This window comes from Podarcis liolepis (assembly GCF_965112155.1).
Source record: "Podarcis liolepis genome assembly, chromosome: 13".
NCBI lineage: Eukaryota > Metazoa > Chordata > Lepidosauria > Squamata > Lacertidae > Podarcis > Podarcis liolepis.
This window is the reverse complement of record NC_139573.1, coordinates 1,019,663-1,043,166: the sequence shown is the minus strand read 5'-3', so window position 1 is coordinate 1,043,166 and position 23,504 is coordinate 1,019,663. Positions and strand designations below refer to the sequence as shown.

General features: G+C 53.0%; 2 protein-coding genes across 6 annotated transcripts in view; both read left to right on the top strand.

Annotated features, from left to right (window-relative positions):
- LOC310692147 (2-acylglycerol O-acyltransferase 3-like) overlaps positions 1 to 7,324 on the top strand; it is a 53,800-nt gene extending 46,476 nt beyond the window's left edge. For 3 of the 5 annotated variants that reach the window (XM_083472760.1, XM_083472758.1, XM_083472762.1), the window contains 2 exons: positions 2,052 to 2,254; positions 2,784 to 3,480. In XM_083472760.1, coding sequence (XP_083328886.1) covers positions 2,052 to 2,254; positions 2,784 to 2,938 — 358 coding nt within the window. In that variant the 3' untranslated portion in view covers positions 2,939 to 3,480. Of the gene's footprint in view, positions 1 to 2,051; positions 2,255 to 2,783; positions 3,481 to 7,155 lie in introns of those variants that run through there. The other 2 variants (XM_083472759.1, XM_083472761.1) reach the window with 2 other exon arrangements.
- A 5,481-nt stretch (positions 7,325 to 12,805) lies between these two features.
- Positions 12,806 to 17,834, top strand: LOC310692171 (2-acylglycerol O-acyltransferase 3-like). The gene is made up of 7 exons (XM_083472815.1): positions 12,806 to 12,880; positions 13,190 to 13,297; positions 14,386 to 14,456; positions 14,737 to 14,941; positions 15,598 to 15,769; positions 16,775 to 16,977; positions 17,551 to 17,834. The coding sequence occupies exons 1-7, from the start codon at positions 12,814 to 12,816 to the stop codon at positions 17,703 to 17,705; spliced, it is 981 nt and encodes a 326-aa protein (XP_083328941.1). The 5' UTR covers positions 12,806 to 12,813; the 3' UTR covers positions 17,706 to 17,834.
- Positions 17,835 to 23,504: the final 5,670 nt, after the last annotated feature.

The window sequence follows — 23,504 nt, the reverse complement described above, 5'->3', positions numbered from 1 at the left end:
TCCAATGCGTCCCCTCCGGCGCGGATGCAGCATTGCAAAAATAAACCCCCCCCGACGCAGCCCTACCTGGGGGGCAGCCTCCGCCTCCACCGCTCCGCCTCCGCGGGGATCCCCGGGCTCCATCCTGCCGCCCGATCTCCGCAGGGGTGCAGGCAGGCTGCGCGGGGTCTGCGCGGAAGAGCCCCTGCCCGCCCGGCCGTCGCCGCTGCGCTCATTCCATGGCCGGGAGAAGAGCGCTTCAAACAAAACGCCCGGCCCGCCAGGCCACGCTGGGAAACGTAGTTCGCGCACCCCGCGCGGGCGCGGAGCCCAAGGGCGAGGGGACTACGGATCTTGGCAGCCCCCGCGCCGGGGACGGAGGGGGAGAGGCCGGGTGCAGGGATGGAGGGACGGGTGGGCGAGTGAGTGAGTGAGTGGCAGCCGCCAAGCCTTGGCCGAGAGCCAGGAAGGGCCTCCCCGGAGGAGGAGGAGGAGGGAGGCGCAGAGCGGGAGGGAGGGAGGGAACCCCAGGGGTCATCTAGTGACGGCGCCCCAATTGAAAATTTGACTTTTTTTAAAAAAAATCTTTCGAATTTTTTAATTTTTCCCACGGCACACCAGGCAACATCTCGCGGCACACTAGTGTGCCGCGGAACAGTGGTTGGGAAACACTGGTGTAGGAAACAGTTGTAGGAACGATTCAGAGTGAAATTTGCCATTTCCCAAGCTTCCGCCCAGAAGCGTTGTGGTAAGCCTGAGTCGAAAAGCATCGCTTCCACCGCTTCCTGGAGCGTTCTGTTCCGCCTTTCTGCCATCCCGTTTTCCTGTGGTGAGTGCAGAACCGTCAACCTGTGACGTATCCCTTTCTGGCGAAAGTAATTCTGCAACGCAGTGAACTCCCCACCGCGGTCTGATTGGAAACTGGAAACCCTCAGTGAGAATTGGAGTTCCACTGCAGTGACCCACTCCCTCAGCATGGTGGCAGCTTCACCCTTGTCCTTCAGAGGTATCACCCAGCTGTTTCTGGAGTAATCATCTGTCAAGGTTAAAACATATTTAGCCCCACCCAAACTTGCAAAAAGGCGTAAGGCCAAAATATCTGCATGAACCAACTCAAAAGGTTTCTTGGTTACGCTGTCAGACCTAGGATAACTGCTCGTTTTTACCTTTGCCTTCTTGCATGCTCTGCAATCTAGGAACTTGGCACATGACTTCATTTTGCACCCCTCAATGCACCCTGGTATTTTTCTCACATATCCCCAATTGCAGGGGGACATCCTCCTGTGCCACAAATGATGACACATATAGTGAGTGGGAACATTTGCACACTGTGCCTGTGCTGACCCAGTGTTACCCTTACCTGCTTGAGACGTTTCCAGAATAGCCTGTTCTGACATTCAACACTGAATGCTGTTCAGTGTTCCAGTCCCGCCCCTGGAAATAGAGCATGCATTATTCTCAAAGCAAACCTTAAACCCATCTCTAACTAAAGAAGACACAGACAATAGACAGCATTACATCCCTCGGACCACAAATGCTTCCAGTTCAGCCTGCAAAAAAGGAACAAAAACAGAGCCAACAGTTGTCAGCTGTCTCTTGGAACCATCGGCAAGCGTGACTGTTTTTCCTTCAGAAACAGCTCTGCAGTTCCGCATTTGGCCACCAGATGGCAGCAGATGATGACTGTTTCCGCTGTCGATCACCCAGCGCTGTACATTGCTCTGGTCACTGTCCTTCACCGTTGCCATGGAAACCGCCAAATGATGTGGTTGGACCAAGGCCATTGCCCTGGGCAACCAGATTAGGTGGAACTGCTGGGTGACCTCTTAGCCCCACTCACCTCACAGAGTGTTTGTTGTGGGGGAGGAAGGGAAAGGAGAATGTTAGCCGCTTTGAGACTCCTTAAAGGGAGTGAAAGGCGGGATATCAAATCCAAACTCTTCTTCTTCTTCTAAGAAGCGATTTATTGTACAGCAGCAAAATAAATCAACAACCCGGGAGAGCGCACCAACATGCTGTCTCTCCCTCTCTCAAAACAGAAAGTAAATTCTTCCTCCTCTTCCTCCTCGCAGGGCTGACCTGGTGCCTGTTTACACCTTCGGGGAGAACGACATTTACCGACAGATCCGCTTCCCTGAGGGCAGCTTCGCTCGCCGCCTCCAGCTCGGTTTCAAGCAGCTGATCGGCATCGCCCCTTGCCTCTTCAGCGGGAGGGGCCTCTTCTCCAGCACCTCTTGGGGGATCCAGCCCATGGCTGCCCCCCTCACGGTGGTGGGTAAGGACCCACAAGGCTCCTCGTTCCTTCCTTAGCCTTCGCCTTGCACCCTAAAATCGCCTCCAACTCACCAACTTGCTTGCAAAGAGCCATAAACTCTTCAGAGTCGTACAAAACAGCAGGTTCTGGTCATCTCCCTTTCGCCCTCTCTTCGAACTGAATCGGAGACCTGTGGAATTGAATAGGACCCCCAAGGGTCATCTAGCCCAACCCCTCTGCAGGAATCCAATGAGCAGGCTCGTTTTATGGGGCTTGCTATGGAGGGAGCTGCGATTGCGTGTGTGTGTGCACACACAGACCGACTTCTCCCCTTCCTTGGAGGTTTCTAAGCAGAGGTTGGGTGGCCACAAATCAAGGAGTTGGGCTAAATGACCCTCAGGGGTCCCTTGGGTTCCTGAACTTAACCCACCCCTGAAACCCAAGGCCAGAGTGCAAAGCTGCTGGGGTGGGGAGGCCCTGGCTGCCATGGGGTGGGGGCGAGGGGCAGAGCAGACCCCCCAACTGTCCATGCTTCCTCTCCTTCCTGCAGTGGGGGAGCCTATCCCGGTCCCGGTCCGCCCGCGCCCCACCGAGGACGAGGTGAGCAGCTTCCACGCTCTCTACGTCGAGGCCCTGAAGGAGCTCTTTGACGCCCATAAAGAATCTTGCGGACTCCCGGCCTCCCAGCAGCTTCTTGTCACCTAGAGGGACCCAGACTTGACCCGAAGCAGCATCAGGGGACGCAAGGTTGTGATGGGGGGAGACACGTGGGAGACTTTGTCCCTCCCATCCCCATCTGTACACACTGATACGGAAGGGGGGCATGCCTTCCTTCACCCTTCCGCCGGTCACCAGACGGTCCGAGGCGATGACCTCAAGGGCACCCAGCCCCACATGTACCCCTCAGCCCCCACACCGTTGCACAAGCACCACACTTTACCCCAAGCCCCATAAATAAAGTGCCTTTCCCCCCTTTCCTACACTGATCCGCTATTACGGGCGAAATAAGCCCAAACGTCTTATGCCTCGCCTCCCGCTCTATTTTTACTATGGGTAGACCGTATAAAGTTGTATTTCCTATCTTTTGAATGGGTGCGTTCTACCCAATCAGAACCATGCGTTCGTCTTGCAGAGCTAGCTCAGCGAGCTCCTGCGCGCCTCATTTAACCTCTTGACAAGCTGCTGACGGCTCCCCGCTGGGAGAACAATGGAATCGAAACTTGTGAACTCATAAAAGTGTCAAATCTTGCTACAATGTATCTATTTTGTTTCCGACTTCAATCACCAATATCGAATGGACTAAAATCTTTAGAAATTCGTATAAAATCAACCACAACTCCGATTTCCTTGCTTTTGGTGTCAGTTGGCTCAGTCTCCTCGGGACTCCATGACACCTCCCCTGCCTCCATGATCCCCCGAGCGAGGCGTCACGTACTCAGGAAGACCCTAATCCGGTCAAATCGCTCTGCCAAGCCCTTCCTCCGGGAGATGCCAGGTGACTGTGCATATATGGACCATTCTCTTCCCATCACCGGCACTCAGGAAGTGCTTATCTGCGCATATCTCCAGCTCTGCATATTGCCTCCTCCCTCCTCCATATGTTAATCCTGTGTGACCCAACCTCTTCTTAATGTATTCATGATGTAATCTGTGTAACCCAACCTCTTCTTAATGTATTCATGATGTAATCTGTGTAACCCAACCTCTTCTTAATGTATTCATGATGTAATCTGTGTAACCCAACCTCTTCTTTATGTATTCATGATGTAACTGATGTATTTTGCACTGTATTCTGGGACATGGAGGGAAGTTTTAAAAGTTCATGTCACCCCTTTCTCGCTGTGCAATCTCGCCTTGAACCTGTTGCGCAATAAACTTGGATCTTCTGCAGCTTGCTCCTGTCTCCCGCTGAGCTTATTTTCCTCCTCAGGGACCTGAGAACTTAGTCTGACGAGCTGGGTGGCAGAGCAGCCCCGCACCCAGATTTTACCGTAAGAACACCATTTCCAATAAAAGGCGCCGTGCCTGATGTCTAATTTTGGGTCCTTGGTGCCCGAACTCCCTTTTTGTGCCCACCTGCGGAGCCCAAGGCTGGTTGTCTCATTCACACATGCATTATGAAGGCAAGGTCTGCAGGGCTCGGCAGCCAGAGAAGCAGGTCGTGGCCCCTGTTAGAATACCTGACCCATGATTGCAGTCATGGGATTGTTGTCTTTTACATGACGGTGTATGTTTTGACTCCACAGAGTGGGAAGTGACGGAGAAAGGATGTTTGTGTTCCGTGAAATGGGACTAATGTCCTTTGTTCTTCCTCTTTGCTGCCTGATGCTAGAAAGAGAGGGAGCCATGTTGCAGTGCTCTCTGTGTGTTTATATGTAAATAAAGTAGATTAGCCAAAATGCTGAGTTCTGTTACGCATGATGCGCATACTCTGCGGATCCCTAAGTGTGCTGGTGTCGGTTGGCATCAGTCCAGGCTGAAGAAAGCTTTTGAAGCTCCCGAACGATCGATCAGGAGGGAGAGAACATACCAGTCGGGCATGTTTCTCTGCCAGGGTCCTACTCGGGTGTAGGCCGAGCTCCTGACAGGCCCTGGATCCATGGCACTGGCTTGAGGGGGCTGCCCACACGCCCTCCGGGTGAGCAGCTAGGAGCTTGCCTGTCTGCAAGAGAAAAGATCATTTGGACATGCAGGCCTAGCTCTTACTCGGAAAATGGGGGCTGTTACGGAAATTACGGGGGGGGGCACATCTTTAAAGTTAAATATTACAAATATTATGCCTGAATGTATCCTTTCAACTTGACAGCTCAGGGAAGTTAAGTAAAGGTAAAGGTACCCCTGCCCGTACGGACCAGACTTGCCAGACTCTAGGGTTGTGCGCTCATCTCACTCTATAGGCCGGGAGCCAGCGCTGTCTGCAGACACTTCCGGGTCACATGGCCAGTGTGACAAGCTGCATCTGGCGAGCCAGCGCAGCACACGGAACGCCGTTTACTTTCCCGCTGGTAAGCGGTCCCTATTTATCTACTCGCACCCAGAGGTGCTTTCGAACTGCTAGGTTGGCAGGCGCTGGGACCGAACGACGGGAGCGCACCCTGCCGCGGGGATTCGAACCGCCGACCATGCGATCAGCAAGTCCTAGGTGCTGAGGTTTTACCCACAGCGCCGCCCGCGTCCCGTCAGGGAAGTTACCTAGCTTTAAAATAATATAAAATCATCTCCTTTCCCAGTTCCCCCCATTCCAAAGCTATTTTCCCCTGGCAAAAGGACTCCAGGAAGTTCTCAGAGGTGACAATTGCTGGGCTCATTGTTAGCCAAGGGAAGCCAAATCTCATCCCCTGACTCGCCTCAGGCTCCAGACATGCAAAGGAACTTCTATTGTACTTTTGGGTGGTGGGTACTTAAGACATATTTGTCTATGCTAGTCTTATACCTGAGTCTTGCCCTTATGCTAATCTTGTACCAAGGACTTGTCTGGACATGTTTGCCAAGGTTAACCCCTCCCCTTTTGTGACATGTCAGTGATGGTGTACAAACTGTATTCTGGGATGTGGTGGGAAAGTGTTAAAAGTCTTTGTCACCCCATCCTCAGGGTTCAAAATTTGCTCTTTGAAACTACTGTGCAATAAACTTTGGTCTACAGCTATTTGCTCCGGTTGGTGGCTGGACTCCTTCCTTTATTCCGCAGGGACCCGCGGGCTCTGCCTGATGGGCTGGGGGACTGAGCAGCCTCGCACCCAGATTTTTCCTTAACAGGGGCCCTGCTCTTTGGCCAGGAAAAAGAGGGAGGGTAAGCTGGGCTTACTGCCAACCTAGCAGTTTGAAAGCACGTCAAAGTGCAAGTAGATAAATAGGTACCACTCTGGCGGGAAGGTAAACGGCGTTTCTGTGCACTGCTCTGGTTCGCCAAAAGCGGTTTAGTCATGCTGGCCACATGACCCGGAAAAACTGTCTGCAGACAAACGCCGGATCCCTTGGCCAATAAGCGAGATGAGCGCCGCAACCCCAGAGTCGGCCACGACTGGACCTAATGGTCAGGGGTCCCTTTACCTTTAAGCTGGGCTTGGGGATCTGTTTGCCCAAGGGGCTCAAGGACCCTTCTCTGACTGCAGGAGCAACTCAGGACATGACCGGGTCAGGTGGAGGAAGGGCGGGGTGTGTGTGCCAGGAGTCTCAGGCCAAAGGGGGATGGGAGAGAGGGGCCGCGGTTCAGCATTCCCCTTTGCCCACCCATCGTGTGCACTCTGTGCATGCCCCAAGGCAACTCCCAGTTTGCACCCTGGTTTTGAGTGGAAATCTGGGTACTGTTATCCCCTGAGGTCCTCATGCAGGTCAGAGAAATAAATGCCAGCAAAAAGCGGCTATTCAGCCCGATCGTCCTTTCGTGGTTGCCAAGGTGACTTGAAATCTGGGTATCCCTGGTTGCAGCTCGCCCCGCGAGGTCCTTTCACCAATCAGGATAAATCAAGAGACCACAGCCAGGTATAGGAAAGCAGGAAGCAGCTATTAAGCCTTGTCTTTATTGTTGCGATAAGATTTCAACCTCTAAGCCAGGAAAGAGTAAGCCCCAAGCAAAGGCATGTAACTCCTTTTAGAAGTTACATTTCCCCCCTACAATTCATTTCAGAGAAGCTTCATTCAAACTTCATGCCCTGCCATAAAACAGGTGAAGCGACAGACAGACCTTTGAGTCCATGACCTGTCACCTGTCAGTCAAGGTGTCAGTGTATTGCCTGCCTTTTCCTCTCGGAGCAAATATTTTACGTTCCCTTTGGAATTACAGTTATGTCAGCTCAGTTCTGCTCATCCAGTCTCTTGTGCCAATCTTGTGAGTATACAGTATGATTTTCTGTCTTTCCCTTTATCAGGTCTTTTCTGTCTTTCCCTTTATTTTCTGTCTTTTCTGTCTTTCCCTTTATCAGGTGTTGCCCACTGACAGCTGAGAGGAAAAGGTCCGAGTTGGTGCTCTTCTGCTTCTGGGATCATGGCCACCCCTGCTCTGCCCAGCACTGCGGCTCAGAAACACTTTATTTATGCTTTTGTATTTCTTGTTTTACCCTCCTGTACAAAATAAAACAGTTTGTTTGGATAGTTACAGTGTTTTTCCATTGCTTTCCATTCATACAACAGGGTTTTATTGACTTAATTGACGATTTCCACAAACCTCGGAAAGCTCAGTCGGTAGAGAACGACGTTAAATAAGTTGGAGTTCTTGTTATTAAATACACCAAGAAAAAAGCGCACCAAGCTCTCTGGCCAATATAAGTTTCAGTAGTGGGAGGGGTCCCTACTCACAAGTCAACAGTCAGTTGTAAGAAAAACTAATCCATTCAAAAGTAAGTATTCTGACAAGGATTACAAACTCAAATAGAGATTACGAACTGGAACAAAGATTACAAACTCATAACAAACTCATAAGGATATGTATAATACAATAATTCGTTACAGTATTAGAGATAAGAGTTCATGAGTAGAGAAAAGTTCACATTAGTCCATAGTCAGATTTGACATGAAGATCTTAGTTTCAATCACTGAGCAGAAGTCAGAAGACAATTATGGATCAGAAACCAGGACAGGGCCCTGTTTCGATGTATTCACCTTCATCAGCTAATTTTTAAAGGGTCGCCTAAGTTTGAAGAATTCGTGTAAATATATCCTATCATTTTCTACGTTTCTCAGAGATAACAACTAAGTGTGGGCAGATCAACCTGTATCTTGAGCTTTTTTGTAAAGCAAGAGATTCCCATGTTACACCGGGTTGGACTAGATGACCCTCGTGGTCCCTTCCAGCTCTGCAATTCTATAATTTTATGGTTCTGTTTTAAGCCCTGCTGTTTGATGGGTGTTGACCTGCTCTTTGCAGAGGGTTTTTCTGAGCGCTGCAGCGTTTGCCTGCTATTTACGCAGCTCTTCTTATGAAAGCCATTGTCCATTAAGGTGATTTAAAGTTTAAGGGGCTGCCAACGCTGTTTCTGATTGGGCGGCTGTCAAACAAAGTGGCGCCTGATTGGTCAGTTTTCAGGTTACAAGGGAAATGGAGGTTTCTCGCCTTATTTTGGCATGTTGTGAATGCACCTGTCTGTGTATAGGGGGTTGAACTTATGTTCGTGTGCACCTGGTTTGGGGAGGGGAGCGGGGCTGGACTAGATCTCCCTAGGGCTCCCTCCTAACTCTATAAATTTACAATTCCATGTGGAGGGAGGGCCTTCCACTGAGATCTGGCTGAAAGGAGCAAGGCTGGGTAGCGAGCCCCTTCCAGGCTCCATGGAGGGCACAACCCCTCCCCCCAAAATAGGGAGAGGCTGCCCTGCCCTGAGGCAGGAAGCAATGTCATTGCCAGAAAAAGGTTTGCTTAATTTCTACCTTTGCCCTCTCCTGGGTCAGGTCAGCTTGGACCTCACTGCCCTGCCTGGCAGGAGACGGAGGAGGGGGCAACCTTTGAACAGCACCCAACACCCCCACCCACAGGGTGCTTCCGAAACCTTGGTGTCTTTCTTCCAGGGGCACCTAAAGGCCATCAGGAAGAGCTGCGCTTGATCCCTTTGAAAGGGAGGCAGCTGCAGCTGCGGATCCTCAGAGCACTCTTCACCTGCTCAGAGGCACTCTTTCTTCCCTAGAGCTACAGTGCCACCAAAGCTGCATTAACTGCATTTCAGCAAGGCTGAAAGGGGGGGGGTCTTGAATCTCCAGTCACACTTCCCAGGATTGTGCCCCAGAGAGGCCACTTTGGTGCTGCTAACACAGTTGTTTCACTTCACCCCGGGAAGCACACTCCATTGTCTCTCCAGGCAGACAGATGCCAACCAAAGGGGGCCCTTTGGGTCCCTTCCAACTCTTCTGTTTTATGACTCTACAGTGAGCGTCATGGTCTCTGCCACTCTGTGCTCTGTCGACATTGTAGTGTTTTAAAAAATCACCTGTTTCTAAAATGGTTCTGAGCTGCTTTTTACTGCATTTTGTGCATCTCCTTGAACCATGTGCATGGAAGGAGATTAATTTATTAATCATTATCATGATGGAACGGGGCCAACTCTGAATTACAAAGATGTCCGCTAACGTGACCATGACGGCTGGCAGTCATCTCAACCCTGGCGGGTGCAAGTCCCTTGCTGGCAGCTTTGGGGCCTGGAGACAGAGAAGGAATGACTGCTTTGGGGAGCAGAGCATAGAAGCGCAGCACAACCAGACGCCTTCACCTGCCCCGGCTGCAACAAAACATCTCTCTCCTGCATCGGTCTCTAAAGCCACAGCAGGTGCTGTGAACTTCCTAGAGTTTGACCTAACTCTCAAAGGTGTCCTCCTCTATTGTCTCCCGAGACAGACAGGTGCCAACCTGGATAATAATAATAATAATAATAATAATAATAATAATAATAATAATAATAATTTATTTATACCCTTCCCATGTGGCAGGGTTTCCCCAGCCACTCTGGGCGGCTTCCAACAGAACACTAAAATACAATAACCTATTAAACATTAAAAGCTTCCATACAGAGGGCTGCCTTCAGATGTCTTCTAAAAGTCTGGTAGTTGTTTTTCTCTTTGACATCTGGTGGGAGGGCATTCCACAGGACGGGTGCCACCACCGAGAAGGCCCTCTGCCCGGTTCCCTGTAACTTGGCTTCTCGCAGCGAGGTTACCACCAGAATGCCCTCGGAGCTGGACCTCAGTGTCCGGTCAGAATGATGGGGGTGGCGACGCTCCTTCAGGTCTACTGGACCTTTGAGGCTGTTTAGGGCTTTCAAGGTCAGCACCAACACTTTGAATTGTACTCGGAAATGTACTGGGAGCCAATGGAGATCTCTCAGGACCAGTGTTATAATCTGGAGTGCTAGCAGAAGCCAGTGCAGGGACTCCTCCTGGCATAATGGGATCCCCCCCAATCCACTCCAGGACATCAGAGGAACCCCCAGAATAACACGCAGGAGGAGGGGAGGGGAGATTCTTCCGGTGGGCACACAGAAATGCTTGCACTGACAGAACGAATAATAGAACAACATAATTGCAGAGTTGGAATGGACCCTCAAAGGTTCTCCAGCCCCACTGTGACCTAGGTAAAGGTATTCCAATCGGGATTCAGGCCTCATCACGGGACTGAAACTGCCTTGGTCGCACTGGTTGATGATCTCCGGTGGGCTAGGGACAAAGGTGAGAGCTGTTTCCTAGTTCTGCTGGATCTCTCAGCGGCGTTTGATACCATCGACCATAACATCCTTCTGGACCGTCTTGAGGGGCTGGGAGCTGGGGGCACTGTCATACAGTGGTTCCGCTCCTTCCTCCTGGGCCGTGTTCAGAAAGTGGTGGGGGGGGGATGAGTGTTCAGACCCCTGGGCTCTCACTTGTGGGGTGCCTCAGGGTTCTGTCCTCTCCCCCATGCTTTTCAACATCTACATGCAGCCGCTGGGAGAGATCATCAGGGGGTTTGGGCTGAGTGTTCATCAGTATGCGGATGATACCCAGCTCTACCTCTCTTTTAAATCAGAACCAGTGAAGGCAGTGAAGGTCCTGTGTGAGTGTCTGGAGGCGGTTGGAGGATGGATGGTGGCAAACAGATTGAGATTGAATCCTGACAAGACAGTAACCGTGCCCCTGAAGGACCAGGTGCGCAGCCTGGGAGTCATTTTGGACTCACAGCTGTCCATGGAGGCACAGGTTAAATCCGTGTCCAGGGCAGCTGTGTACCAGCTCCATCTGGTACGTAGGCTGAGACCCTATCTGCCCGCGGACTGCCTCGCCAGAGTGGTGCATGCTCTGGTTATCTCCCGCTTGGACTACTGCAATGCACTCTACGTGGGGCTACCTTTGAAGGTGACCTGGAAACTACAACTAATCCAGAATGCAGCAGCCAGACTGGTGACTGGGAACGGCCGCCGAGACCATATAACACCGGTCTTGAAAGACCTACATTGGCTCCCAGTACGTTTCCAAGCACAATTCAAAGTGTTGGTGCTGACCTTTAAAGCCCTAAACGGCCTCAGTCCAGTATACCTGAAGGAGCATCTCCACCCCAGTCGTTCTGCCCAGACAATGAGATCCAGCCCCAAGGGCCTTCTGGCGGTTCCCTCACTGCGAGAAGCCAAGTTACAGGGAACCAGGCAGAGGGCCTTCTCGGTAGTGGCGCCCTCCCTGTGGAACGCCCTCCCACCAGATGTCAAAGAGCACAACAACTACCAGACTTTTACAAGACATCTGAAGGCAGTCCTGTTTAGGGAAGCTTTTAATGTTTGATGTATCATAGTATTTTAATATTCTTTTGGAAGCCGCCCAGAGTGGCTGGGGAAACCCAGTCAGATGGGCGGGGTATAAATAATAAATTATTATTATTATTATTATTATTATTATTATTATTATTATTATTATTATTATTAAGGGACCCCTGACCATTAGGTCCAGTCGTGACTGACTCTGGGGTTGTGGCGCTCATCTCGCTTTATTGGCCGAGGGAGCCGGCGTACAGCTTCCGGGTCATGTGGCCAGCATGACTGAGCTGCTTCTGGCGAACCAGAGCAGCGCACGGAAACGCCGTTTACCTTCCCGCCGGAGTGGTACCTATTTATCTACTTGCACTTTGAGGTGCTTTCGAACTGCTAGGTGGGCAGGAGCAGGGACCGAGCAACGGGAGCTCACCCCGTCGCGGGGATTCAAACCACCGACCTTCTGATTGGGAAGTCCTAGGCTCTGTGGTTTAACCCACAGCGCCACCCGCATCCTACTGTCACCTAGGGGCCCATAAATCTGCCCAGCCAGCCTTCCCCCTGGGCTCACAGCTACTGAAGGACCGTAGCAGGTAGGGGCACCTACCTGGCACACAGAAGGGCCCAGCTGCCAAGCCCCCAGGGCAGCATCTCCCGGCGGGGCAGGGAATTCATGCTTCTGGAGAGGCACTGGTGCCGCTGCCAGGCACAAGGTGGATGGGCAAAGGTCTCCGTCTGAGGCAGCTTGGAGAAGAGAGGCGGGTAGACAGGCCAATCGATCCTGGCACCCCAGCCTTTGTCTCATGGGCCAAGAGGGCGGGGCAGAACTGGGACGAGGGCCAAGGGGAAGGAGCCAAGGGCCAGCAAGGCAGCTACTGGTTGTTGGGGATGGAGCGACTGGCTCTAGTGCCCTGGCTGGGGGTCAAAATAAATGAATCTGAGGGTGCCTCTGGGCACACAGAGTTTGGGAGCCGCTGGGCTTGACTTCTTAAGTTTCCTGGAGCCCGGAGGAGGAGAGCTCAGCCAGGTCCCCTTTGCCTCACCTGGGTGACAGCAGCGTCCTTATTGCCAACTCACCTGGGGACCAAAGTGCAGGCGGCAGAGAGTGACTTGTGAATTGCAGCCACGGGCAAGAAAACGTCTTCTCCTGGACAAGTGAGCCTCTTTCCTCCTCCTCCTCCTGCCCCACATGCTGCCCCCTTCCTGAGGGCACGGCTGAAGGGGAGCAGCTGGGCTTTGGGATGCAGGTCAGAGGCCACGTGTGCTGAACACACCTGCGTCTTCACGCTCTCCCTCCTGCCAAGGCAGGGGCTCCTCCTGGCTGGAGTCCTGCTGCAGATCCCCCCCACAACCCCCCCCCCGGATTCCCCCCCCCAGGGTCAGAAGATGGCGCTGCAGAAACACCTGGAGGCCCTTAGCGTCTTCCAGTGGGTCCTCAGCTACCTCTTCTTTGGTAAGTTGGGAGCTGGGGTGGGAGGGAGGGAGGGGCAGGGGGTGCTCAGGGAAGAGGGGCAGCTTGGCTTCCTCCCACAGCTGTCAACTTTTCCCTTTTCTTGCGAGGAATCCTTTTCGGAATAAGGGAATTTCCCTTTAAAAAAGGGAAACGTTGGCAGCTATGCCTCCCCCTCCTCCTGGGGCCTGGAGGGCCGAGGTTGAGGAAGCCTGCCCTAGATGGACCCCTTCAGACACCTCCCCACCACCCAGGGAGCTTTCAGCCTGGAGGGCCGGCCTGCCCCTCACCTGCCTCTGGCCTCCCCCCCAGGTGCCTTCTTCTCCATTCTCCTGGTCTACCTGCTCTTCACCTCCTACTGGTCTATCAGCGTCCTGTATTTCGCCTGGTGGATCTATGACTGGGATACAACAGAGAGAGGTGAGTTCGATTCCCCCCAACCCTACCTGGAGGCCAGGTGAAAGGCGCCTCTCCTTGTCTGAGAAGGGTGCTGAGCCCCACACCCAGACCCACACAGCTGGAGCTGCTGCCTCGCCCTGCCCCTCCTCCTCCAGCTCACCCCCTTCCCCTGGGGCAGCTTGCGACCATCCCAAACCTGTTTTCCTCACTGCTATTTACTGTTATCTATTTTCCAAGACAGTTTCCAATAAATGACACAATGGCAGAAGGCATTTCAACTCTCTCTCTCTCTATGGAGGGCAGAAAAATCAGCTGCATTTACTTATGTACAGTGGTACCTCGGGTTACAGACGCTTCAGGTTACAGACTCCGCTAACCCAGACTCCGCTAACCCAGAAATTAGTACGTTAGGTTAAGAACTTTGCTTCAGGATGAGAACAGCAGGAGGCCCCATTAGCTAAAGTGGTGCTTCAGGTTAAGAACAGTTTCAGGTTAAGAACGGACCTCTGGAACGAATTAAGTTCTTAACCCAAGGTACCACTGTATTTATAATTATTTATTAAATTTTACTATAAAAAACACACAGAATCCTGTAACTGACACGAATCAAAAGAACCCTCCCCAAAATATAACATAGAATCAGAGTTGGAAGGGACCCCAAGGAGCATCTTGCTCCTCATTATTAATGAATTAATTAATAATAATATATCAAGTATTTGAAATACAAAAATGTCTCCGTGACCAAGCGGTGTACAAACCGGACCACCAAAGGGCTGTCAGGTGGAAGGTGGAGCTAGCAGGTCTCCTGCGGCTCCAGAGGGCAGGATCTGAACCCATGACTTCACATGGCAAGAAAGGAGATTCCGACTCCACGTCAGGAAGTAGTTTTTGAGGGTTAGGGCTGTTCCTCAGTGGGTCGGACTCCCTCGGAAGGCAGCAGGCTCTCCTTCTTGGGAGGTTTTTAAGCAGAGGTCGGGTGGTCACCTGCCAGGGATTCCTCAGCTGCGATTCCTGCGTTGCAGGGGGTTGGGCTGGATGACCCCTGGGGGTCCCCTTCCAACCCCACAGTTCTCTGACTCCATCCCTTGCCTGAACCCTTGTCTTCGCAGGTGGGCGCCGCTGTGACTGGATGAGGCGCTGGAGAGTCTGGGAGCTCCATCGGGATTATTTCCCCATCAAGGTATGAGAAGGGGGCTGGCAGGGCTCCTGAAGGATGCCCAGGGTCTCTGGAACCCCTGGAGACCAGATCACGGAGAAGGAGGAGGTGGTGGCTGTCAAAGGCTGCTGGCCATGGAATCTGCGCATGCCCACCAATGGAAAGCGAGGCACTCCTCTGAATGTGACATTCAGGTGTGAGAAGGGGGCTGGCAGGGCGACGGAGGCTGCTGGCCATGGAATCTGCGCACTGACATTCAGGTGGGGGTCCAAATGCCAAAGGACTTGCCCCTCTTGCCTTGCAGCTGGTGAAGACGGCCGAGCTGCCCCCGACGCGGAACTACGTCCTGGGCTCCCACCCCCACGGGATCATCTGCGCGGGGGCCTTTTCCGCCTTCTGCACCGAGGCCACGGGCTTCCCCCGCGCCTTCCCCGGCCTCCGCCCCAGCCTGGCCGCCCTCGCAGGGCTGTTCCGCATTCCCGTCTACCGGGACTACCTGATGAGCTTAGGTGAGGCCAACGGGGCGAGGAATGGAGAAGGAAGGGGGGCAAGGGAAGTCCTTGGGAACATGACCCATGGAGTCCACAGGCGGCTGAGACGTCCTCTTGTGCTTCTAGCCGGTCGGGGTGGGGAAGTGGGGTGGCCCCTCCCCTAAGGACCACCTTCAAGAACCTGCCTGGCCCATCCAATGGGAGGAACCACCCCAGTCTCAGTCTCAGGAATGCCTTCCCAGAGCCCCTGGGAATATAATTCCCCAGCAAGAATGCCTGTTTTTCCTCCCATTCTTTGCTCCTGTGCAAAAGAAAAGGGCTGTTCGGTTGCGCAAATAATACACAGAATTGACCTGCGCCTCCATGGACAGCGGTGAGTCCAGAATGACTCCCAGGCTGCGCACCTGGTCCTTCGGGGGCACAGTTACCCCATTCAGGACCAGGGAGTCCCCCACACCTGCCCGCCCCCTGTCCCCCAAAAACAGTACTTCTGTCTGGTCAGGATTCATCCTCAATCTGTTAGCTGCCATCCACCCTTCAACCGCTTCCAGACGCGCTGATCCTTTGCCAGCGACCCTTCTGCCCTTTAATACTCAGAGTTGGAGGAGAATTGCGAGGGTCCTCTAGTCCAACCCCCTGAAAAGCAAGGAACCTTTGCTTCCTCCCACTTCCAGGGGGTGTCCCGGTCAACAAAAGGTCCCTGGACTTCCTCCTGAGTGGCCCTCCCGGGCACGCGGTGGCCATCGTGGTGGGGGGCGCCTCCGAGTCCCTGGACAGCGCCCCTGGAGAGCAGCGCGTCCGCCTTCAAGGGAGGAAGGGCTTCGTGCGCCTGGCGCTGCAACACGGGTATGGGCACCGAGGGGGCAGGGGGGTGTCGGGGGGGGCATTGGGTGCCGGTCAGCAATATCTCGGCCTAGTGAGCATGGCAGTGCTTCCTGGTGGAGTTTGCCCCAATGAAGCAATTGCGAGGACTGAAGGTCCCTGCCCTTCCTTGCCGTATAATTTTTCATACATTTTCACAATAACCTTCCTAACAAATAATTCCACTGTTCCATAAGTGGACTCTCCACCCCACTGTGTTTTTACTCAAACCTTTTCTACTGCGTTGTATCTTTATCTATTACAAAAAAAATTACAATTATGTTGTCATTTTTCTTCTTCTGCTTTTATCTTGAATCGTTTTCGCGATTTCATTTGACTGTAATATTTTTTAAGTAATCCACAAACGGCCTCCATCCTTCTGTAGAAAGTTCATCATTCTGATCTCTTAATTTTGCTGTGAGCTTTTCCATTTCTGCCTAGTCCATTTCCTTCAAAAGCCACTCCTCCTTCGCTGGGACCTTCGCTTTCTCCCCAATTATTATTATTTATTATATTATAACAAATATTGTAATTTAATATAATTCTGTGAATATAATATTCTAGCTGCTATTGTCACAAAAATAAATAGTTTAGTCATCTTCTATCCTACACCTCTCCCTATTATGCCCATAAGAAAAGCTCCTGGTCTTTTGGGAATAGACCACTTAAACATTTTCTCCATTTCATTATATATCTTTCCCCAAAAGCCTTTCGCTTTCCTAGGTCTCCACCACATATGGAAGAAAGACCCATCTATCTATTTCTAGCATTTACTTGACACATTTTTATAAATCTTGGCCAGTTTATTTGGCATTAAATACCACCTGTACAACATTTTAAGATAGTTTTCTCTTAATGTATAACAGACCGTGAATTCCATATGCTAAGGTCCCTCCCTTCCCCCAGCCTAGCCTCCCTCGCAAGGTTCTTGGTTGGGTTAAAGGCTCTCCCTGACCCGACATTCCTTCTTCCTCCTCTTCCTCCTCGCAGGGCTGACCTGGTGCCTGTTTACACCTTCGGGGAGAACGACATTTACCGACAGATCCGGTTCCCCGAGGGCAGCTTCGTTCGCCGCTTCCAGCTCGGTTTCAAGCAGCTGATCGGCTTCGCCCCTTGCCTCTTCAGCGGGAGGGGCCTCTTCTCCAGCACCTCCTGGGGGATCCAGCCCATGGCTGCCCCCCTCACGGTGGTGGGTAAGGACCCACTAGGCTCCCCATTCCTTCCTTAGCCTCCGCCTCCTGCCCCACAAACACCCCCGACTCACCAACTTGCTTGCAAAGAGCCATAAACTCTTCAGTATCGTACAAAACAGCAGGTTCTGGTCATCTCCCTTTCGCCCCCTCCTAGAACTGAATCGGAGACCTGTGGAGTTGAATGGGACCCCCAAGGGTCATCTAGCCCAACCCCTCTGCAGGAATCCAATGAGCAGGCTCGTTTTATGGGGCTTGCTATGGAGGGAGCTGAGATTGCACACACACACACACACAGAGAGAGAGAGAGAGAGAGAGAGAGAGAGAGAGAGAGAGAGAGAGAGAGACTTCCTTCTCCTCATCCTTGGAGATTTCTAAGCAGGGGTTGGTTGGCCATTAATCAAGGGGTTGGGCTAAATGACCCTTAGGGTCCCCTCCATTCCTGCACTCAAGCCACCCCTGAATCCCAAGCCAGGGTGCAAAGCTGCTGGGGTGGGGAGGCCCTGGCTGCCATGGGTGGGGGGAGAGGGGCAGAGCAGACCCCCCAACTGTCCATGCTTCTTCTCCTTCCTGCAGTGGGGAAGCCTATCCCGGTCCCGCGCCGCCCGCGCCCCACCGAGGACGAGGTGAACAGCTTCCACGCTCTCTACGTCGAGGCCCTGAAGGAGCTCTTTGACGCCCATAAAGAATCTTGCGGACTCCCGGCCTCCCAGCAGCTTCTTGTCACCTAGAGGGACCCAGACTTGACCCGAAGCAGCATCAGGGGACACAAGGTTGCGGTTGGGGGGAGACACGCGGGAGTCTTTGTTCCCCCATCCCCATCTGTACACACCGTTTCCAATAAAAGGCGCCGTGCCTGATGTCTGATTTTGGGTCCTTGGTGCCCGAACCCCCTTTTGTGCCCGCCTGCGGAGCCCAAGGCTGGTTGTCTCATTCACACGTGCATTATTAAGGTGAGGTTGGCAGAGCCCGGCAGCCAGAGAAGCAGGCCTTGGCGCTGGCTTGAGGGGGCTGCTCACAAGCCCTCCGGGTGAGCGACCAGCAGCTTGCCTGCCTGCAAGAGAAAAGATCATTCGGACATGCAGGCCAAATTCTTACTTGGAAAACGGGGACCCTGCTCTTGTTGTTGTTGTTGAGTCGTTTAGTTGTGTCCGCCTCTTCGTGACCCCCTGGACCAGAGCACGCCAGGCCCTCCTGTCTTCCGCTGCCTCCCTCATGCTGGTAGCTTCGAGAACACTGTCCCACCATCTCGTCCTCCATCAGTCCCCTTCTCCTTGTGCCCTCCATCTTTCCCAGCATCAGGGTCTTTTCCAGGGAGTCTTCTCTTCTCATGAGGTGGCCAAAGTCTTGGAGCCTCAGCTTCAGGATCTGTCCTTCCAGTGAGCACTCAGGGCTGATTTCCTTCAGAATGGAGAGGTTGGATCTTCTTGCCGTCCATGGGACTCTCAAGAGTCTCCTCGCCCTGCTCTTATGGGCCAGGAAAAAGAAGGAGGGGGAGCTGGGCTTGGGGATCTGCTTGCCCGAGAGGACCCTTCTCTGACTGCAGGAGCAACTCAGGACATGCCTGGGTCGGGTCGGGTGGAGGCAGGGGTGGGTGTGCCAGGAGTCTCAGGCCAAAGGGGGAGGGGAGAGAGGGTCCCCTTTGCCCACCCGTAGACGTACACTCATTGTGTGCCTTCTGTGCATGCCCTGAGGCAACCCCCAGCTTGCACCCTATTGTCGTGAAGAATAGCTTTGGTTCCTCGAGGAATGGAAATCTGGGTATTGCTGGTTGCAGTGAGCAAGTTATCCCCAGAGGTCCTCCTGCCGGTCGGAGAAATAAATACAAGCAAAAAGCAGCTATTCAGCCCGATCGTCCTTTCATGGTTGCCAAGGTGACTTGAAATCTGGGCATCCCTGGTTGCAGTGCGCCCCGCGAGGCAGAAGCCAGACATGTGCTCTGGCAGGTTACAGAGACCACAGTGTTCCCCAAGCTGGCGCCCTCCGGAATTTTTGGACTACAACTCCCATCAGCGCCCTGGACTGGCACTGGCAACAGAAACTGTGGGAGCCACAAAGGCTGGGGCAAGGTTGGCAGAGGGCAATGGGTCAGCACAATGGTTTTGGATAGTCGTGCAATTAATTTCTGCTGTTCTGAATTTTATCAGACTGTTGTCTTCCTTAGTGGGTCACACACTCCGACTTAATGAAAGATGCTATTCTGTAGGGCAAGGCGGGGAGATGCTAACTTTGACCTTCTTAAGCTCCCCGGAGGAGAGCCAGGGTGGAAAGAGACCGGGAATGAAATAACACGCCTTGTCTCCTTTCGGAGGAGAGCTCAGACAGAAAGGAGAGCTCAGAAAGCCTCACCTGCCTGACAGCAGCCTCCTTATCGCAGACTCACCTGGGGACCAAAGTGCAGGCAGCAGAAGGAGACATCTGCGCTGGAGCCGCTGGCAGGACAACATTTTTGTTCAGCTTTTAATGTTTAATAGGTTATTGTATTTTAATATTCTGATGGAAGCCGCCCAGAGCGGCCGGGGAAACCCAGCCAGATGGGCGGGGTATGTATATATATATATATATATATATATATATGCTTTCGTAGATTTTCACGGGTACAGGAATGCAGGTTTTGGTGTCTTCGGGTGTCTTCCCGTGTAAGAGTTGGGGTGTCTAGGCCTAGACACCCCAACTCTTACACGGGAAGACACCCGAAGACACCAAAACCTGCATATATATATATATATATATATATATAATAATAATTATTATTATTATTGCTACAAGTCACCCCAACTGCTGCTTCCCTCCCCAGGAGGGATGGGCTGAAGGGGAGCAGGTGGGCTTTGGGGCGCAGGTCAGAGGTCACTTGTGCTGGACACACCTGCAGGTGCAGCTCTTGGCTGGAGCCCCGTTGCAAAGACCCTGCTGCCCCCCCAACTCCCCCCATCCCAGGAGGCTGGTCAGGGAGGGAGGCGGCAGAGGCAGCCCCAGCCCCAGGCAGGACAACATTTTCACTTGCGATAAGCGACGCAGTTTCCTTCTCCCTTTCCCTCCGCGCAGGGCTGACCTGGCGCCCGTTTACACCTTCGGGGAGAACGACACTTACCCGTGTCTCCGCTTCCACGACGGCAGCTTCGTCCGCAGCCGCCAGGTCCGCTTCATCTTCTCCAGCTACTGCTGGTGGATCGTGGCCCATGTCGGCCCCATCACGGTGCTGGGCAAGGACCCGCCAGGCTGCCCATCCCTTCCTCGGCCTCCCGTCTGCCGCCCTGACTCACCCACCGGCTTGCAGAGCCGTGAACTCTCCAGCCTCGGGCAAAGCGGCACCTTCTGGCGCGCCTCTCTCTCGCGCGCTGCCTGCGCCAAGCCCCCTGCAACTGAGCGGGAGACCCGTGGAGTTGGAAGGGCCCCCCCAGGGTCATCTAGCCCAACCCCCCTGCGAGGCAGGAATCAAACGAGCCGCCTCGTTTTATGGGGCTTGCTATGGAGGGAGCTGCGATTGCACCCCCACACAGGCCCAGACGGGGGGGGGGGCATATGGGCCCGGGCCTCCGATTCCAAAGGGGGCCTCGGTCAGCGTATTCACAATCGCTAGGAAAGCATTTTTAAATGTAAATACTTAAAATAATCTTTTTCCCTATGTATTTTTAAAAAGCACTATTGTATATCTATAGTTTCCATTTTGTCTTTATATGCAGATACGGTTCAAGCCTTGAAATAAAATTATTTGTCAGCATAGCTTTTGTGAAAATTATTTATATACTTACTTATTTAAAAGACTTCAGTTATCCCCAGGGTAAAAAAAAATGGGGGGGAGGGCACATTATCTACCTGGCCCGGGCCTCTGCCTGGCTCTGCAAGGCCCTGTGCGCGCGCGCACACCCCGTCTTCCTTCTCCCCTTCCTTGGAGGTTTCTAAGCAAAGGTTGGTTGGTCACTAATCAAGAATTCCTGCATTGCAGAGGGTTGGGCTGGATGACCCTTGGGGTCCCCTCCATTCCTGCACCTAAGCCACCCCTGAAACCCAAGGCCAGAGTGCAAAGCTGCTGGGGTGGGGAGGCCCTGGCTGCCATGGGGTGGGGGCGAGGGGCAGAGCAGACCCCCCAACTGTCCATGCTTCCTCTCCTTCCTGCAGTGGGGGAGCCTATCCCGGTCCCGCGCCGCCCGCGCCCCACCCAGGACGAGGTGAACAGCTTCCACGCTCTCTACGTTGAGGCCCTGAAGGAGCTCTTTGACACCCATAAAGAATCCTGCGGCCTCCCGGCCTCCCAGCAGCTCCTCGTCACCTAGAGGGACCCAGACTTGACCCGAAGCAGCATCAGGGGACACAGGGTTGTGATGGGGGGAGACACGCGGGAGTCTTTGTTCCCCCCATCCCTGTCTGTACACACAGTTTCCAATAATCAATCAATCTACTTAACTGGCATGCAGAGAGTCCACAAAAGTATATAAGTCAAAGCATAAAATAGGGGGCTGCTTATAAAACGATATTCTTTAAGATAAAACTAAGGCAACGATAGACATCACCTTGCCGACAAAGGTCCTTATAGTTCAAGCTCTGGTTTTCCCAGTAGCGATGTATGGAAGTGAGAGCTGGACCATCAAGAAGGCTGATCGCCGAAGAATGGATGCTTTTGAATTCTGGTGCTGGAGGAGACTCTTGAGAGTCCCATGGACTGCAAGAAGATCCAACCTCTCCATTCTGAAGGAGATCAGCCCTGAGTGCTCACTGGAAGGACAGATCCTGAAGCTGAGGCTCCAAGACTTTGGCCACCTCATGAGAAGAGAAGACTCCCTGGAAAAGACCCTGAAGTTGGGAAAGATGGAGGGCACAAGGAGAAGGGGACGACGGAGGACGAGATGGTGGGACAGTGTTCTTGAAGCTACCAGCATGAGTTTGACCAAACTGCGGGAGGCAGTGGAAGACAGGAGGGCCTGGCGTGCTCTGGTCCAGGGGGTCACGAAGAGTCGGACACACTAAACGACTAAACAACAACAACAACCACAAGGCAATAAGGTTAAAAAGTGTCTCTCCTTTATAGCGACGTAGTTTCATAGCATCTCTCAGGAATTCTGCTACCTTTATACTTTAGCCTAAGGCTGTTCCATAGAAAGGGAACCCCGGAGAAGTCAGAGCAATTTGACCTTTTCCTTTCTGCACGGGGTTTAGATATTTGCCGTGTGAAAGGCGCAGGGTAATAAAGCACGTGGAACCCTGGTTTCCACCTGCCTTTGTGCCACAACTAAAACGAAGCCTTTCCGGGTGTGGAGTTTGCGGGAATATTCCTTGCAGGGTTGCAGGTGGCGTGAGGTCAAGTCTTGCAAGGGAAAAAGCTCTGCGTTGGTGGGGACGTAAATATGGGTGGGCAACCGGGGTGAGGGGTGTGCCAGGAGCCTCTAGCCGAAAGGGCATGGGGGAGCTGGTCTGTGGTTCAGCATTTTGCCCATCCGTGCACGTCGTGTGCCCTCTCTGCATGCCCCAAAGCAATCACCGTCTGAGCTTGAGCTTGCACCTTAACAACAACAACAACAACAACAACAACAACAACAACAAAAAATTTTATTTATACCCCACACTCCCCAGCCAGAGCGGCTAACACCAGTAAAATTACAGTAAAAACATAACAGGGTGGGGGAAACCAATTTAAAACACAGGTTAAAATGCAATTTAAAATGCAGTCTCATTTTAAAAGCAGCTCATAGATCAAAACCATAAAGGTAAAGGTAAAGGTACCCCTGCCCGAACGGGCCAGTCTTGACAGACTCTGGGGTTTGTGCGCCCATCTCACATCTATAGGCCGGGGGCCAGCGCTGTCCGGAGACACTTCCGGGTCACGTGGCCAGCGTGACAAAGCTGCATCTGGCGAGCCAGCGCAGCACACGGAACGCCGTTTACCTTCCCGCTGGTAAGCGGTACCTATTTATCTACTTGCACCCGGGGGTGCTTTCGAACTGCTAGGTTGGCAGGCGCTGGGACCGAGCAGCGGGAGTGCACCCCGCCACGGGGATTCGAACCGCCGACCTTTCGATCGGCAAGCCCTAGGCGCTGAGGCTTTTACCCACAGCGCCACCCGCGTCCCTAAGGGGAGGGAAAACAGAAGGGTCAGACTGTGCCTTGGCCAAAGGCCTGGTGGAACAGCTCCCTCTTGCAGGCCCTGCGGAAAGATGTCAAGTCCCGCAGGGCCCTGGTCTCTTGGGACAGAGCCTTCCACCAATCGGGGCCATGGCCGAAAAGGCCCTGGCCCTAGTTGAGACCAATCTAACCACCTTGTGACTTGAGACCTCCAAAATGTTGTCATTTGTGGACCTTAAGGTCCTCCGCGGGGCAGACCAGGAGAGGCGGTCCTGTAGGTACGAGGGTCCTAGGCCGTGAAGGGCTTTAAAGGTCAAAACCAGCACCTTAAATCTGACCCTGTACTCCACCGGGAGCCAGTGCAGCTTGAAAAGCACTGGGTGAATATGCTCCCATGGCAGAGACCCCATGAGGAGCCTTCTGCACCCGCTGGAGTTTCTGGGACAGCTTCAAGGGCAGCCCCACGTAGAGCG

Coding starts and splice junctions, on each gene's coding strand:
- LOC310692171 (XM_083472815.1), top strand. CDS start 12,814: ATGGCGCTGCAGAAACACCTGGAGGCCCTTAGCGTCTTCCAGTGGGTC. Junction 13,298..14,385: donor CTGGGATACAACAGAGAGAG/GTGAGTTCGATT, acceptor TTGTCTTCGCAG/GTGGGCGCCGCTGTGACTGG. Junction 16,978..17,550: donor TGCCCCCCTCACGGTGGTGG/GTAAGGACCCAC, acceptor TCCTTCCTGCAG/TGGGGAAGCCTATCCCGGTC.